The sequence below is a fragment of the Furipterus horrens genome, unplaced genomic scaffold (genome assembly GCF_987537825.1).
Source record: "Furipterus horrens unplaced genomic scaffold, mFurHor1.1.pri manual_scaffold_3, whole genome shotgun sequence".
NCBI classification, from domain to species: Eukaryota; Metazoa; Chordata; class Mammalia; order Chiroptera; family Furipteridae; genus Furipterus; species Furipterus horrens.
The window spans coordinates 33690064-33705204 of NW_028327173.1; the positions used below are offsets into that span (position 1 = coordinate 33690064).

General features: G+C 41.3%; 1 protein-coding gene across 1 annotated transcript in view; it reads right to left on the reverse strand.

Annotated features, from left to right (window-relative positions):
- Nucleotides 1-15141, reverse strand: part of AGBL4 (AGBL carboxypeptidase 4) — a 1058495-nt gene that overhangs the window by 472690 nt on the left and 570664 nt on the right. Inside the window, exon 5 of the mRNA XM_090269428.1 lies at nt 1800-2016. Coding sequence (XP_090125554.1) covers nt 1800-2016 — 217 coding nt within the window. The remainder of the gene's footprint in view (nt 1-1799; nt 2017-15141) is intronic.

Sequence of the window (15141 nt, forward strand, 5' to 3'; positions counted from 1 at the left end):
CTCAAGGTGGTTACTACCTGACCCTTTACTATTGGGTTCTGGTAACCATTCCTTCCCTTCACACCCTTTGAGCTATTACTAGCCCCAGGGAACCGTACTATATCCTGTGGTTTCCATACACACTGCACACACCTTGTAAATAGCCCATTTATTAAGTCCTCCTCAAATTACCCTAATGTGAGGCTGCCATCTGTTTCTTGCTAGCATGCTGGCTCATACAACATGTGCTCCAGTTTTCAGTTCAAAATGTAGGCACTGGATATACGTGACACCCATCAGAAGCACTGTTAAGCAGGCAGTGAGAGTAGAGGGAAGATATTTAGCCAAATTTCATGTATATAGAATCTCAGGCTATAAGAATAACATCATGATGACTAGCTTATGAATCAAGATTTGACTCTCATGTACCTGAACCAGGCAGAAGTCCTCTTTATTTCTCTCTTTTTGGGGGTATCCTGCACCAGACACTATGTATTTTAAGAAGACTAGTCTTGAAAACTTTTATTTAGAAATGGGACCCATTACTAGGTGGAACACAGTCACTAGTCAGAGTCCATTTTTCCACTAATACACATAAGAAACTTGAGTATAGTATTTTCTGCGAATTCCATCAGCATCTTCACTTAGGGGCTTTAAACTGCTCAATATATCTATTTCATAGGCACAATCCACACTTCTTAAAGAGTAAACATAAAACCAAATTATCGTCTGTTTATTCTTTAGTTGTAATCCAAGTATTGCTGGCTACAGAAAACAAATCTATACATTGAATGTGAAGAACAATTTCAGATCCTGGGCTGTGCAGGGAGGGAAAGAGGAAAGGAGAAGAGGAAGGTGTGGTAGACAGAACAATGCATGCCACCCCTCAAATGTCCAATTTCAAATCCAAAACCTTACAACCTGTCAATGTGTTACCTTCTATGACAAAAGGGATTTCACAGACATGGTTAAGTTAATGATCTTGAGATGGAGCTATTATTCTGGATTGTCTGGGTGAGCCCAGCATAATCAGAAGGGTCTTTACAAGTGGAAGAAAAAGCAGGAAATCTGGTGTCAGAGTGATGTAGCATGAGAAAGACCCAACCAGCCATTGCAAGCCAAGGAACGCACGCAGCCTCTAGAAGCTAGAAAAGGCAGGGAAATGAATTCTCCCAAGAGCCTGCAGAAGAAATGCAGACCAGCTGACATCCTGATTTTAGGCCAGTGAGACCAGGTTTGGATTTCTCCAGAACTGGAAGATAATAAATTTGTGCTGTTTTAAGCCTCCGAGTTTATGGGAATTTGTTATGTCAGCAACAGAAAACTGATACAGAGTGTATGCCTGAAACGTCCAGACCCACAGAACTAAACTGGGGGAAGGAAGGAGGGTGGGCAGCTGAGGGAGGGCGAGTGAGAACACACTGTGGGCAGCACATCCAGACCGCATAGCGCTTGCTCCCCTGCTCTGCAGGCAGGTTAGAGTCGCTAAAAAACAAACTCATTCTTCATCTCAGAAGCTCACTCTCATAAAATGCTTTTACGACTTTCGTGACACCCAGTAGAAGCCTTTTTCTTTTCTGTCAGAGTTTTGGGAAATGAGCAGAACTTTCGTATTTCGTTAGCGTGCTTTATTGACTTCATTCAGAAAGATATTCTCTGACTTCCTGGTGGCCATATTGTAGCAAAGAACTATACATTAAAAACAATAATTTTTAAAAGTTCCAAAGGATCTAGTCTCCAAAGCACCAATATCCATTATTTGCATTCTATGAAAACCCATTGCTAAGCTCTGCCCCACATACGTTCTGAATGGGCCTTACCACGCTCTGACCCAGCTGCTCCCGAAAGAAATAATCCATGTTTCTCTTTTGCAGGCTGTCAAGGTAATGCTGAAAGCGAGTGTACGTATATGGGTAGCAGTAAGCAAATTGGTAAATATCTTCTTCTCGGTCAAAACAAAATGCAAAGGACATCACATAATTCTTCCTGTGGTCTGGGCAGCGGTAGTAATAAACATTTTTAGGTGGCAGCCTTTGCCTGAAAGATACAAAGAAAGAAATTTGAGCATATCAGACAATCATTCAAGCTTCAAAGGGTAATAAGCAGGAACAAATGCCCAAGAACAAGTGTAACATCGAGAAACCTAGGTGGTAGCCAGGGACAATGCATATCGTCTATGGTCAAAAAGAGACTAGAATCCGCCAGCACACTGTTCAAATTCCAGCCCTACCTTTTATCAACTGCTTGGACAATGCAACATTAAACAAAGATGGACAAATTTTATTCATTATTTATTCTTCTTTTGAACACCTACTATATCCCCAGACTTCATGCTAGGTTCTTGATATATAACAGTAAATAAGATAGGCAAGGTGTTGTCCTCATGGAGTATATATTATAGCAGGGAAGCAGTACAATATTAAAAATAAATATGCAAAATAGTTACGGCCTCTTAAAATGCTTTGAGGAGAAAAAAGAGTGGTGTGATATTACAGTGACATAAATAGGGAATGCCTACTTTTCTTAGGGAAGTCAGGTTTTTGTATTACAAGATTCATTTAGACCTTTTAAAAGAATTTGCATTTTGAGTATTCAAGGGAAGAAAGAATATTCAATATTTTTTAGATTTTTACCATTATTAGATTATTAATAGATTGTTACTATTAATTAATAGATTATTACTGTTATTTTTCTACAGAACAGTTCATGAAACTAATTTTCAACAGAAGCACTTTGGGAAATACTGCTCTAAAATACTCTGTGCAGGCAATTTGGCTAAATTATCATGCTCATTCTCCAATAAGGAACACGAAGACACGTCCATGAGAAAAGGCAAAATGTTCCAGTCATAGTTCCTTAAACTTCTTTACATTCACCCACTTCACAGGCTCACTGAGCCCTGCCCGGCTATGTGCTATCCAGACCACTCACACATACAGTAGAGAAATTCTCTCATTTCTGTCTCTTCAAATCCTGTTAATCATACAAAACCCACCTCAAACTGTGGCGTTTCCGTGATCAATCCATTGACAATTTCAGACCAGTTTAGCTCCCACATTCTGTAGTAACTTGCTTTTTAAATGATTATTTCCTAAGTCTTATCCATTAGTATCAGTTTGGAAACTCCTAAAGGGCAAACATGTTTCTGGGGGTTCTGGCACCGTGGCTGGAGGGTGTAAGGTTCACCTGGACTGGCTTGGCATTCAACTAAGAAGTCAAGGGGCACAGAGACATGTGGAGGCAAATGTGAGGAATGGGGTTATCAGAGATGAGGTTGAGAAAAACAAGAATGGCGCTGGCCCCAGGTAGGGCAGCCTGAAGGACATTGTTAAGAGCTCCAAGATCATTATAACATGCCCTTAGTTTATTGCAGAATCTTGTTTCTACCTTGGTATCTTTCTGAAACTGTCTAAACAGCCAAGGTGGGAGGTGAGGGCGGGGGCTTCCTGTCGAAGAGCAGAAGTCACATGACATTGATGCTGTAACACAGTGCGTCTTGTATTGCTCTTCTGTAGCCCTAGATGTTATGAATCCCACCCAAACATTTTAAGTGTAATGCAGAGAGGGGGAAAAGACAAAAGAAAAAAAGGAAAAAAGGAAAAAGGAAAGGAAGGATTGAGGGAAAAAAAGAAAGAAAGGAATGGACAGGACGTACCTAGTATGGGTTGTTTCTAGGGCTCATTCTGTACCTGGCTTAATACAAATAGCTGTTCTGTCCATGTGGGTATTGTTATTCCACTTTGCAGATGCAGTTATGGAGGACCATAACAGTTAAAGAGCTTCTCTATGATCTCAAGCAAGTCAATGAAAGAATTGAGATTTAAATTTGTCCCTCTCTGATTCCAAGTTCAGTACCTATAACACTTCTCCAGGGTCCCTCTTGATAAGCTATGGGCTCCTGGAGTTCCAGATATGAGTGTGTCAAAGGCCAGGAGGCAAGAGGGGACAAGTAAAGTGTTAGGATGGCAAGAAATTCATCACAAAGGGTAAGAAAGGAAATCAAGAGAAATGCACCTGAAGAGGAAGGTAGAAGCCAGATTAGAAAGGGACTATATAAACCATGTTAGAAAATTTAAACATTATCTTGAGATCACAGGGTATCTTTCAAGTGAATGAAAGAAGTAAGATACCAGGACTGTACCAGTCCAAGGGACAGGTGAGAGTGGTCAGAAGGAGGACAGGGCAGAAAAACAAGACATATTTTTGACTATTAGAGACAAGAGAATGAAGAGATAGGTCATGGAATCTGAGATGGGTAAGAACCTTAAAGTGCCGAGACAGGATATAAAGAGAAAGACATAAGCAATGAAGGAACAGGGCTTTTCACATGGAGGTCAGTGGCAGTATCAAAGGCTGCCTAGGGTGTTAGGCCCATCAATAGAGGCCATTTACTTCCTACTCCCAAAGCCCAGAGAAATATGCATGCAAGTAACAACAGTCTCCTTGTAATATAAAGACAACTTTAAGACAAACTCCCTAGGCATTCCTCCTTTCTAACCAGGTCGCTAACCTAAACCTTCCTATATTGAAATTTTGGAGATAGCAGTGATAAGATAGATAAATAATGGCCTGGAAGGTACATGGGGAAAGAAGAAGAAAGTTGTCCCTTCTTGATTCTTCTGTACATAGAGTGCAAGAGGCTAGGCAGCTCCTGAGAGGGCAACACAGGAAATAATAGCCTCCAGGGTAGTCAAGCTTTAGTTCATTGTTTTATTCAGCAAATTTTGTTAAGTATCATGTACCAAGCATAGTCTGATTAAAACAAGAGGTGAAGGAAGAAGTGGACTGAAAGATCGAGGATCCAAGTGAGATTATTAACCATAGCGCTGTTTCAAAGGAAAAAGTGGAAAGTGGAAACTTTTGGATAGAGGAGGAAGCAGTGGGAAACCAAGAGTAGAGAGAGAACAGATCATTGCAGTGATGAGGATACAGAGAGAATAGGTGATGGTCTACATTTCTGATGTGATTGAACATGCAGGAATGTGAGGCTGGCAGAATAAGCTGGTCTCTCAGGGTTCCAGACTTGAATTCAGGAAGAATGCCAGAGAAAGTGGTCTTGAGGTGTCCAGCCCATGGTCTGTAATAGTCACTTCAGGCCCTGACTCAGAGGTCTGAGTCTGAGCCTCCTAGCGTACAAGGTGAGCATGTCTTCATGCACAAGTGATTCCTACAGTCAAATGTCCCTCAGGTTATGATGCTGATGTTTTCAACTCTTTATTTACTAGTATATCCAACCAGGTCCCAGGCTTTAAATCCAATCACCCCAGCCTTCTATTCTAGCCAAGTTTAGCAACTTGATTCTGACAGCGTACTGTCTCCACCAAATTTGATTATGTGCTACCAGGAGGATTCACCTAATGCCTGCAGCTGCCCCAGCTCCTTCCCTGAGTGGGTTGGATGCCTAACCTGATCTGCAGACAAAGTGATGGTAATGGGCCCTGGGTAATCATTCAAGAAGCTGAGATGCTGCTCAGGGCTTACATTTTTCAAACTCTGCTATAGATAGAAACAAAAATCTACTGGAGAAGAGCTAAGGAGGACAAATTCAGGAGGACTTTCAAGTAACACAAAGAATAAAGGAAAAGAGGGCTGGGAATATGTGGGAGAAATGTGTCTCTCATTTAGAGGGCACTTCTGGTTTTTCTCTGATTTTGCTTATTGTTTTCACTACATCTCAGGCATGGTGTTAAATATTTTATATGCATTATCATTTAATCATCACAACAACCCTATCAGCTAGGGGCTATTGACATCGTTTTTGCACAGACACGAAAATTGAGGATCAAAGAGGCAAAAATGTCCCTGAGGTTGCAAGGTTAGTAAGCAGCAGGTTCTGCCTCTGATGCAGGCTAGGGTGACTCCAGAGTCTGTTTGAGAGTCCCGAGAGCCCCTTGCTCCCCTTTCCACCCAACTCAAAGCAGTACCTTCTGCTGCTTCCTGAAAACTTTGATCTCACAGTAGTGTCCCTAGCACTCTCCCTGAAAACTCTCCAAACAACTCCATTTCCTCACATTTCAGTTTGGCTCACAGCACTCCTCAAGACAATCCTGTAATCCCAGCATCATCAGACATTTCTCTCTCTTCATAACCTATATTTTATTTATATGAGCAACTGACACATCTCTAACACAATTTTTGTCAAACCTCCAATACCTGTTTCTTTGTATTTGATATTTCCTCCCCTTGGGCTCCCTCTCCTGCCATCTTAACTCCTTGGTTAACTCTGATTCACAGATGTGGCATGTTGTAGATTGCCAACAAAGGAATAAACATTTTTAAATTAATTAATTAATTAATAAACAAAAGAATGTATAAATAAATGCCTATCCTTTCACATTCCTCCTCTGAAACCTTCTCTATTCATTCTTCATGAATCTTTCTCTACTTTGACATATGATATTTTAAAAAGTTTTATCACCTTGTTTGTCTCTTAACAATGGGCAAAAATAGTACATGGAAATTTCTTCAAAAAAAAAGTAAGATTCTTGAAGACAAGAAGAGTATCATGTTTTTCTTCTCTCATAGAAATGGTACAGAAGTGTCAAATAATACTTGCTTATTTTAAAAAGCCACAATGAAAGAAAAAGAACACTCATCTCTAAAGATAAATGGTAAGTACCACAGAGAGGTAAATTTTAGCTCAGCGTAAAGATTCTTTAACATTCAGTTGAAGGGAATGCAGAAAGGTCCACATTACATGGGAGTACAACAGTGGGAAGCTTTAAGGGATCCCATAAAGACAGTTCCTGTACTTGATGCAGGGTTAGAGGATCAGACTTCTGATTTGTTTAACATAGATGGTCTGAGATACAAATAGAAACAATAAAAACAATAATGATATAATTATTATAATACTAATTCCTAATATGTATATATCATTGATACCCTGGCTGGTTTGGCTCAGTGGATTGAGCGTCGGCCTGCTAGCTAAGTGTCGCTGGTTCGATCTTCCAGTCAGGGCACATCAGAGAAGGAAAACTCTGACTCCAAAAAACCTCCGCTGCCTTGTGGCATACCTCTTCAGGGGAAAGGCTAAGGGAGTAAACCCCGACAGAAAATCCGGAGCCGGAGTCCCTAAGGCGGTTTGACGTTGTAGTCAACACCGGCAACTCCTGCGGCGCACCTGAAGCCAAGCTGTATTGACTCCGTCTTTCCCTTGGACCCTTCAGCTGCGAAGAGAGGGGGGGTCTGCTGCATGGGCAACAGCAGACCCTCCATATCACCCTGCCCAGGCTCTGTAGCTTCAGCTTCACTGGAGAGGACACTCCAGCGTCATCGCAAGATGTCGATTCAACACGGGAGGAGACAGATACCGTGTCACTCCCGAGTCGGACTGCACAACCATTCTCGGCGGTGCAGATAGACTCTTAAGAAGCTACACCATCGTCTCTCGAGACGGACGGCTGCCGATACATGATATATATCATTGACCATATGCTAGGCCATTCTAAGCATTTTATAGTGTATTCACTCCTTTAATTCTCACAACAATCCTCTGAAGTTTCCTATTATCACAATGATAGTATAAAAATGAAGGTAGGGTAGGGTCAAGAATGCATGACTCCCCAGAAGACTCCAGAAAGAAAAGAGTCTGTAATACCTGATCCTGCCAGAGATGCGGGGAGATTCCAAGACTTGTGTGCTCTCAGAACTCAGTGACTAAAGGCTGAGCCAGCTCTTGGAACAAGCCATCATCCTGGGTCCACCCTGGTGACTGAAGAGGATATCTACATGTGTGAGGGAGACCTATAACTCACATCCTCAGATTCAGTTGTCTGTGCACATGTGGGTGAGTGAGAACACACACACATGCATGGGCATACTCAACACATTCACAATCATAGAATATATAGCTTTCTATCGTAGCCTCTATTTCATTATTTTCACTTGACTACATGCCTTTCTCCACCATTAGATTGAGCCCTCCTTGAAAGCAGGTTTCATATATTGTTCATCCTTCTTCTGCAGGATCTATACAGGGCCTTGAATAAAGGAAGTGCCCCAAAATGATTATGGATTGGATAAATTAATATATTTGTGAGGGAAATTTAAGAGATTAACAAGTTAAAGTAAATAACTTCAGCCACACCAACCAATCTATGTAGATTGTTCACTTTCCATGTGAAGCTGTGAGTAATGCCCTGAATACAGTATAATCTCAAAAACCTACCTGCCTTTTAAATGTTAATCTATCTGTCTTAATTGCATTCCAATGCTTTTCTACATAGTTAATTTCTATGTAGAGAAGTGAGGCCTAGCTCATATGACATTTCTTCTTTGAAGATTTTGTGAGCAACTCTTGGATGAACTAATTGCTCTAAATACTAAACACAGACACTGATGTATTTGTGATTCATCTCAAAATCAATACCACTTAGCACCGTGCTTGGCCCTGAAGAGGAGCTCAAACCATGTTTGTTGAATGCATGAGTGAATTTAGGACTTAATGAATGAATGATTCCTCTCCATTTACCATCCTCTTGGGCTTCTCTCCAATATGTCAGTTGAATCCCCAATGCACTGTTTTGGTGGTCACATGAGCACAGAGGAAAAGAAGCCCAGGACCTAAAGGCATGTGTAAGGCTCTCAAACAGCAATACTCCCTACCCTCCCTCAGGTGCCCTGAAAGACAGGAGCCCTCATTTCCTCTCCAATCAAGCAGAATATATGGATATGGATGAATGAATTCCAACTCCAGAGTCTTCTTTGACAATAGATAGAAACATTTTTCTTCAAGTTATCAGAAAGGGAAATAACAAAAAATCAATCTTTTCAGGTTATAATTCCTAAAGGAGGTATGCAAAACAAAGTCACTCAGACACCTCCACAGGGAGTAACACAGATTAAGCACCTGCTGTATGCCAATAGTGTGCTGCTTGTTTGATGTGCACTATGGTCTGACTGATAAACATGTATCCTTCCCACCACACCAAGGCTATGCCATGTGAACTTCATTCAACAATTGCAATTGCAGAAACAGTTTCTTGGTTCCCCTACTTTGTCTACCCAGGGGTGGGAAGTAAACTGGCATCCCATTTCACAGATATACTTGAAACTGAGGTAAGATTTCAATTCCTCTTCCCTTCTCAAGGGCAGCTGAATCTCTGGTTTCTCATCCACGCCAATACATGGCCTTTAGTCGATGTTTGGCTGGAACACCCCAGGCCATCACCTGGTTTGAGCCAATGACCCCCTCCTTTTCTTCTATGGCATCTGGCGCAGTCAGGCAGCTGGCATGGATGCCCATATTATAAATCCACCCTCCCTAGGCAAGCAGGATCTGCTCCTAATTCCAATCCTATCTTCCCCCCAAATAATTATAATAGGGCTCCTGTCACCAGCATATCTATTCTTATCTTTCTCCTCACTTTGTCACAGCTAATCTCTTGGTGAGTCACAGGGAGGGGGAGAGAGAGGGAGGCAGTGCTCAGACACAAGCAACACATTTTTACACCCAGTGTCTAATCAGATCACCATCTTATCAGGGTCTGATGGGCACGAACGGTGGGAGGAGAGAGACAGGGCCACATATTGCCAGGGAGTTTTTGATAACGAAAGGATACCGCTTGATTTCTGAATTAACCTTTTGTCCTACACACTCTATTGTTTATTTTCAGAGTTTATTTTATGTGTAGAAATTTTTTTTTTTTTTTTTGTCTCTGCCTTCTAGAGAAGGACACCTACACACTGTGGCAGCAGCTGCTTCTATTAATTTCAAGTCATTAAAAAAAATTAAAATTAAACCCAATTACTTTGGCTGGTTTAGAGCTGGGGAATAGCTGAGACTGATTATTCCCGCTGGTCATGAACAGCAACAGTATGCCTGCCTACGTGTGTGGCTGCTGGCAGAATGCTAATGCAGGCAGAAACGCGAGGGACAGGCTCCGGGCGCAAGGAGAGACTCTAAGTCACGTACTCTGTCTTCTCCCATCCAGGTTCTTGAGCAGCAGGAAGAAGAAAACACTGGGCAAGAATTAGGAGTTGGGTTATAGTCCAAGCTGTAGTCCTTGGGCAGGACTCTTTCCCTTTCGGTGCCTCTGTGTTAAATGTGGTTACAAAAATGTATCCCTTTTATGGTTATTGTGACTCTTAGGTGAAAAGATTTGCGTTTGCAAACTAGAATTTGCTGGGATACAGAATGGTTTATGAAGCAGTATCCGCATGCTGGTGCTCCAGGAGAGAGTGGCAGGCTTTAGCTGCAATGGCTCAGGTTTGCACTGAAGTTTTATACCCAAGTTACTTCGTTGCTGCATCATGGGTGGAATAATATAATAAAAGTTCCAGCTGTGAAGGCACTAGATTGAAATCTCCTTGTAGTCCCCTTGCATAGAGCCCAGTGTACAGAAGGCATTCAATAAATATTTTGACTGAATGAAAAAACAAGTCAAGCAGAACTGGGGTTCGACTGCATGACAGATCTGTGTTCAGTTTCAGCTTTGGATGCCTTGACAGCTAAGGGGAGGAGTGGAAAGGGGTGAAGGGATTGAGCAAAAAGCAGAAAGGACTCATGGACATAGACAAAAGTGTGGTGATTGCAGAGGTGGAGGGGGCATAAGGTGACTAAATGGTGATGGAAAAAATACAATAAAAAATGTAGTTATTGCACAGTAGAAAGAATGTGGACTTGGGCTCTAATCCACTTCCATTACTTATCAGTCACGTAGCCTTGCATCTGGGTTTCCACATCCATAAAATGAAAATAGTATCTAGCTCATGGATTTGTTTTGAAAATTAGAGATGAGATTAGTACCTGAAACAAAATAGATCCTCAGTAATGGTAACTCTGATCATCACCATGCTCTGTGTAATGGATAATTAGCATCACACTGTCTCCTGGTTCAGAACAATGAATTCCAAGTTTACACTAAGTGTACTTAGAATATGAGCTCAGCGGAGCAGGTAGGGTATGGAAGAAAGAAAAAAGTGATGAGGGGATGAGAAACCATTTAAATACACACTCATGAAAGAAAGCCAGTGATAACCTTGTTTTCTCCTCCTGACTTTTCCCAGACCCAAGTACCCAATAACCCCTTTTCAAGGAGATATGCTGTCTGACAAACTAAGTTTGTCCATCCAGACACAAACAGGCAGTTACCTCCTGCAGCTCCCAGATAGTGGCAGGAGGAGTATTCAAAGGCGTTGCCCTGCTGGCAGCTGGTGTACCGGCCAACCCTGCGGTAGCCCACGTAGCAACTGGCCGAGTTCCTGGAGCTTCCAGGACACTATTTGGTGGGATCAATAGGAAATGCAGAGAACTATAGGTTAAGTGAATGGGAAATATGTTTAAGAAATAAAGGCTGAGCAGTCTGCTTTTAGAGAATAGTCTGATTGCTCTTAGCATGTTTGTCATATGGTGTAAATCTAAAATGATTTATTTTATTTTTGTTACATTTTACAAAAAAAAATATTGCAATAAACCAGCAATTAGCTCAAATAGAAAAGTGCATGTTTTAGGAAACTTAAGTGCTAACTTTATTTTTCTCATGAAATTCAGTGATGAACATGTACTTTGTATAAAACATTTCTCAGTATTTACGATCCACTGAAGGAGCTATACTGATAACATGACCACAAAAACCCAGAAGACACAAATCTGCTAAACAAACATCAGCATCTACTTGATTTAACAGTTATTTTAAGAAAACTTATGCCCAAATACTATAATTTACACATGTAAAAGTAGGAGCATGGAAGAAAAGTGATTGAAATATTTTAGAACAGTTATGTATTCTAAGTGAAAAGCCACACTTCAGAGTGATGTGTAGTATCACCTGTTATTTAGAGTACATGACTGTTCTAACATAAATTCATTCATTTTCTTTAAAACCTCACCTAAGGACAGTCTTTTTTCACTGCTTTTAGAGAGAGAAGAAGAGAGAGAAAGAAACAGCGATGAGAGAGAAGCACCAAGCAGTTGCCTCCTGTATGCGCCTGAACCAGGGATCACATGTGCTTGGACCAGGGATCAAACATGCAACTCATGTATGTGCTCCGGCAGGAAATCGAACCCGCAACCATTCAGTTACAGGACGACACTCCAACAAACTGAACCACAGCAGCCAGGGCTATTTTCAATCATTTTTAATTCCAAGTTTTCTTGTATATAAAGTGATAGCTGCTAATGTCTTTTTCCTATTAGCAGAACTAAAACTAGCAGTTTTATATCAATGTCATAAGATGTCTCAGATACAAAATAATTTAACTTAATTCCAATGTAATTCAATTACTTTCACCTAATTCATGCACTCAGAGTCAAGCTTTTGGAAATTCATTCTGTTGAAGGTAAAATACTATCTTAGTAGTAATAATGCTGATAATTCAGTTTTAAAAAGTTTCAATGTTAATGTTAAAATTACTTATTTTTTGTTATTATAATACAAATACAAATTTTGGTAAAAGCAATATACTTGTTAAATTAGAATTCCTATGGAATAGAATTTTATTTTAAATTGGTTGGAGGTGTCCATATAAATTATAACTGCACTCAAAGAAACTTTATTTTCTACCTTCACAATAGGAATCACAGTTCTCAAAATTTATACCAAAAGAACTATAGAATTTCTTTATGAAGTTAATGTTAAACCGCATGCAAAAAAATATTTTTTCATGTTTCAGGAAGGCAGATCATATTCATTTTCTTTATTGTCTGTCATCAATGGGATTTTAGAGATTTTGAGTCTTTAATAAGCTGTTTTGTTAGTGTTGATGTTGCTTTTGTTGTTTTGTTGTTGTTAACAAGACCCCTAAATTTGTTAATGAGACCTCTAAATAGGAAAAAAAAATTGGGTTGTATTTTGTTCAAAGTCAATTGGAAATCTTTAATCAAACGCTCAACAAGCGAAGCACCGAAGTATTTCAGCTTTTAAAGCTTATATCAAATTACAATTACTGAAAACAAAGCTTACAAACAAGAAGACATGACATTTATCTCTACAAAAGCAAGGGAGGAACTGCACAAATTAAATGATGAAAGCACAACTGGATACAAGATTAAACATCAAAATTCAATGACTATGCCTTGGGATATCTTCTGTTTGTCGGCCAGTAAATAACGCAGCCTCTCATACAGTACCTGGCACATGGCGCACTCATAGTAGATGTTTGTGACATGAATGCAGTGAATATACACAGGCGAGGAGATAATGACAGAGAGGTACAAAGGCTGATTGTCAGTGGCCTGCTTGGGCCAAGAAGTTCTAAAGCCATACTTGGCTCGAGGGCTCCCAGCAGAGCTGGGGTAGGAGCCTGTACTGTGGTAGAGGAGTTTCTAAGCTGCCCAATGAGTTAGATTTTGCAGGAGCTTCACACAGCGCTTCTTTCAGAGAAAATCTAAAGGCGTTAATTATCCAGGCAGAGGCTCCTTCTTCTCTCTTCTCCCACATAACGTAGTACCCTGGCTTGTTTCTGGAGCCATAGACACCTAGCCCCACCATGTGAGGCACCACAGTGAGGGCTTCCACACTAAATGTAGGGCTTGGCCTGCTTCACTAAACAGGAGGGCTCATATCATAATGGCCTCCCACTACAGACTGGTTACAGATTCTGCACTGAGTGGGGTACCACAAGCTAAGTATGACCAAAGTTGAGATGGAGCACTCAGCAGTAGACAAAAATAGATAGGGAAACAGGACCATCTGGAGCATTGTCCGGTTTATCATCTCCTCCCCACCCCCGCCATCACCATTAAATCCTACCACAGGGAGTACCTGTCCCTCAAGTGAAATAAACTGAGACCCCAGCAGGGAAGACTGAGGGGTAGATCATGAGAGTAGATTCAAGTAGTCTGGAGTTCAAGGAAGCCAAGAAATGGCCTAAATTCCAGGTTGCCAGATATAGGGAGCTTAGCCAAAAGAACAAAGTGAAAAATGATCTGGTCCAAACAATAGGTTTCCAAGATCAGAACAATAGGGGCTGAGGAGCAATAATGTTGAAGCCAGGTGGAGTCAGCAGCTAAGGCAGTAGACTGCCAAGGAGAAAAATAAGGAGGGTCAGAGGGTGGAAAGTGACTTCCAGGGCAGAAAGTCTCAAGTGGATGAAGACGTAATTGGAATCAGTGAAAAGGAGAGTGGGATTACTTAGCAGAGATGATGTACCTACCAGGTTCCAAGCCAGGTCTCATAGAAACTATTCTCTCCTACTAGTATTATAAAGGGACTCAGAAGTAAGACCTACCCTGCCAGGAACGAAAGGCTGGCATGAATACATGCGGAGCAGAATGGGAATCTTGAGGGGACATCCCCTTGGCTAGAGTAGATGGGGAAGCCAGGCCAGGCCATTGCTGCACATGAAAAATGATAATGACTTGATGACTTGCAGATGCCTGAGGAGTGGCAAACCGGGAGGTGTGGGATTTGAGCTGAAAAGGCAAAGCATGGACTGAAAAACAAAGACTGAGCTATGGCATAGTCCTGGGCAGGTCTGATACAGAGACGGGCAGGCTCCCCAGATGGTGCCAGAAGAATCAGTACAGTGGTATGACAGCTGTAAGTGAATATAAGACCCCAGCAGGATGAATTGATCAGCAAGCATCAGGTTATCAGGATCAGAACAAGTGGGAGGCTGGGGCTGGAGACTGGCACAGGAACCAGAGATAAAGGTAAAGCAAAGATCCAGCATCCTGGGTAGAAGGCCAGATCAGGTCAGGACTCAGCTGTGATTCTGAGAACAAATGCTGAGATTTGGAGGAAATTTCATCTTTTTACTAGTGCCTCTTACCCACTATCTGCAGGGTAGGACTGAGAAAGAAATGTAAAGCTCCTGACATATACCAGTCCTCTACAATATGAGTAATATCTACTTCATTTTACTGAATAAAGGATCCTTGCTGTAGTGGGCATTATTTAATTGTGACTGCTCAGCATCGATCTCGTCTTCCTAAGGGCAAACTATTTTCTGTACTTAAATGAGTCCTCACTCATTGGGTGTAGTTTAGTGGAGTCACAAGGAAAGGCCTCGCTGTCCCATGCCAAAGCACATAACCTTATCTGGGCTAATCAGATGTGACCTCTGTGGAATCTGTATCTTGAATACAGATGAAATAATGAAAGACTTTGTGTTGTTTCGGGTCCTGACCAGACTATTCTACTCAAAGGTCACTTTTGTGGCTTCCTCTCCCTGGTGCCAAAGCTCTTTGCTTCTGGCTCACCCTCAAGTCCACATCTC